Raw genomic sequence first — 2911 nt, 5'->3', positions numbered from 1 at the left:
ATGTCACCATGTAACAAATCAACAGTGTTTGGGAAAAGGTTTGTATCACTCTCTACCTCTGTACAGAGGAATCTTCTGGGCATAATTGTTCTCATTGCAAAGTCAAGTCCAAAACTGCAGCTTTGGATGAATTAATTACTGACACAAAATTAATGTCTGTCGCATGCAAGGACATTATAAGGAAAACTAATATGTCAGAGTGTGTGTGTGTGTGTGTGTGTGTGTGTGTTTCCTCTAATGTTTGAACATTTTGGTTGAATAGCTGTGTTCTTTTATGTAGGCCCACGTGCGTTGTGATGTCACTAGTCTGTCAGTCTTTGGCTTTTGTAATACTAATTTGTTCTCATAGTTGCAGCGGATGTCTCGCCTCCTCGTGAATAAACAAAAGCTTTGAGAGAGTATCCCAGCATCGCCCGGCTGTCTCCCGGGGAAACATCCCGGGTAAACAAGAGCCAATCTCTCCTCGCACCCGGGCGACAGCAGCAGCAGCTCGCGTGTTGTGATTGCTGAAACTGGCGCGCGCGACACGTCCATCCACTTCAGAGCAAGACAGGGAGGTTTGCTAAAAATAAAATACCTTACATTGAGGCAGCAGTTTAAGCCAAGTGGTTAAATAGATAAAAATGGACTTTACAGTGGCTTAAATATATTTGTGTTTGACTGACGAGCTCAAGGACTAAGTGATGGATAGAAAAGTAAACTCACGGCGCGCTACTTCAGCTGGGTACCGTTTACCGGATCGACCGAATGGTCCTCTCGCTTCTCAGTCCTCGGTCTTAGTCTTCAAGCATTCAGCAGTCAGGACACGAAACACCGGTGAGAAACCGGCGCAGGACGATGATACCCGAGATCCGGTAAAGCAGGACCAGGTTTGGAGAGAGTTTGTGCTCGCAGAGCGAACCGGTGTGAAAGAATGGTAAGAAAACGATATGGTAAGAAAATGGTATTCACTTTTTTAGAATTGTCGTGGATTTGCCGGTTTGTTTCTCACTTTCTCTGGAGTTACGTTACTAATCTTTTCTTTCACCTCTTAAATGTGGCATTGTTTGACCCGTTATTTGATACGGGCTGGATTGTGGTTGACCAGGCGCCCCCTGGACGGTGTACGTTACGGTTACTCATCTCTTGTTCTTCAACAACTACAACTAATGTTTATAGCCGTAGTTACTGTACACAAAACCACCGTCATATAATAAAACAATCACAATCTAAATCATTTATTGCATCGTCTGGTTTGGAGAATATCATGATGTAAAATACTAAATGTTTGTTTTATGACAGGGAGAAGAACTGGAGTTTCCTGATGAACTTTGACCAACTTGTAAGAGACCCTTTTATCTACCCTTTTATTGCCAATGATTCAGAACTGTTACTCTGAAATATTACTGTAAGTTTTCTTGCGGTATTGTTAAAATGTAAATTTAATTAACATAATGCAAATATACAATACTGTTTAAAGGTTTGAAATCAGTCAGATTTTTTAAAATAATGTAATTATAATTTTTTCCTCAGCAAGGATGGATCAAATTGATCAAAAGTGCAAACATTTATGGTTACAAAAGATTTACAATTCAAATAAATCCTGTTCTTTTGAGCTGTTTATTCATCAGAGAAACAACATCATGTTTTCTAGAGCACCAAATCAGCATTTTAGAATGATTTGGAAGGATCGTGTGATGCTGAAGATTGGAGTAATGACAACTGAAAATTCAGCGTTGCCATCACATGAATGAATTGCATTTTTAATTAAATTAAATCAGTTAATACTCAAAAACAAATAGTAATGATAATTCAGAATATATTATTTTTTACTGTGGTATTAATGAATACACTAATAAAAAATTCATGCATTCAGTAAAATCATGGGACTGGTCAGACTTTGTGTTCACATGACCAGCCATATCAATAATGATAAACAAATATTTTTATATTGCTTTCAGTCCATGCTCGAGGTGCTTTATGAAGCATTTATTATATATATTGAATTAAAGCTATCATTCATCTTTATTTTTTCATGTGTTCATGATGGAGTAGCTCAAGCTGCATTTTCATGTTAATTTAGTTGTATTTCCCTTGGCACTCTCACAGGGTCATCCACGTACAGAAGCTCCTCTTCCCAGCTCTCTGTCTTTATACTCAGACAGAGTCCCAAACACCACTAACCAAATGTTCGGCAGTGGCCTGTATACTGAGCTAGGCAAAGAGCTGATTCGCCTGGACAATCTGCTAACCCTGACAGCGAACCACCGCAAGGCCAAAAGGAATCCAGAGATGCACCCCTGCTGAGGTTCACCAGGCACAGGATATGCTCAAAACACCCTCTAGTGTAGTAGCTGAGATTAGTCTCTATACTTTCCCTTGGGTTTTTCTGTTTGTCTTACCTTTACCTATATACTTAGACAAACTTAAAGGGATAGCTCACCCAAATATTAAAATTATGTCATTAATGACTCACCCTCATGTCGTTCCAAACCAGTATGACCTCCGTTTATCTTCGGAATACAGTTTAAGATATTTTAGATTTAGTCTGAGAGCTCTCAGTCCCTCCATTGAAACTGCGTGTACGGTATACTGTCCATGTCCAGAAAGGTAAAAAAAAACATAATCAAAGTAGTCATGTGATATCAGAGGGTCCGTTAGATTTTTTTGAAGCATCGAAAACACATTTTAGTCCAAAAATAGCAAAAACTACGACTATTCAGCATTGTCTTCTGTTCTGGATCTGTCGTGAGCACATTCACTGCAGTGTATGATATCCGATTCGCAAACGAATCACTCGATGTAACCGGATCTTCTTGAACCTGTTCACCAAATCGAACTGAATCATTTGAAACGGTTCGCATCTCCAATAAGCATTAATCGACAAATGACTGAAGCTGTTCACTTTTTTCACGTTTAACTGCTGTGAAGA

General features: G+C 39.2%; 1 protein-coding gene across 1 annotated transcript; it reads left to right on the top strand.

Moving 5' to 3' along the window:
- The first annotated feature begins 330 nt into the window (after positions 1 to 330).
- On the top strand, positions 331 to 2490 carry cimip5 (ciliary microtubule inner protein 5). The gene is made up of 3 exons (XM_026279340.1): positions 331 to 916; positions 1282 to 1321; positions 2089 to 2490. The coding sequence occupies exons 1-3, from the start codon at positions 684 to 686 to the stop codon at positions 2284 to 2286; spliced, it is 471 nt and encodes a 156-aa protein (XP_026135125.1). The 5' UTR covers positions 331 to 683; the 3' UTR covers positions 2287 to 2490.
- The last annotated feature ends 421 nt before the right edge of the window (positions 2491 to 2911 follow it).

Source organism: Carassius auratus, chromosome 13 (assembly GCF_003368295.1).
Source record: "Carassius auratus strain Wakin chromosome 13, ASM336829v1, whole genome shotgun sequence".
NCBI lineage: Eukaryota > Metazoa > Chordata > Actinopteri > Cypriniformes > Cyprinidae > Carassius > Carassius auratus.
Note: the sequence above shows the minus strand (reverse complement) of the source record. Positions and strands in the feature narration are given on the sequence as shown.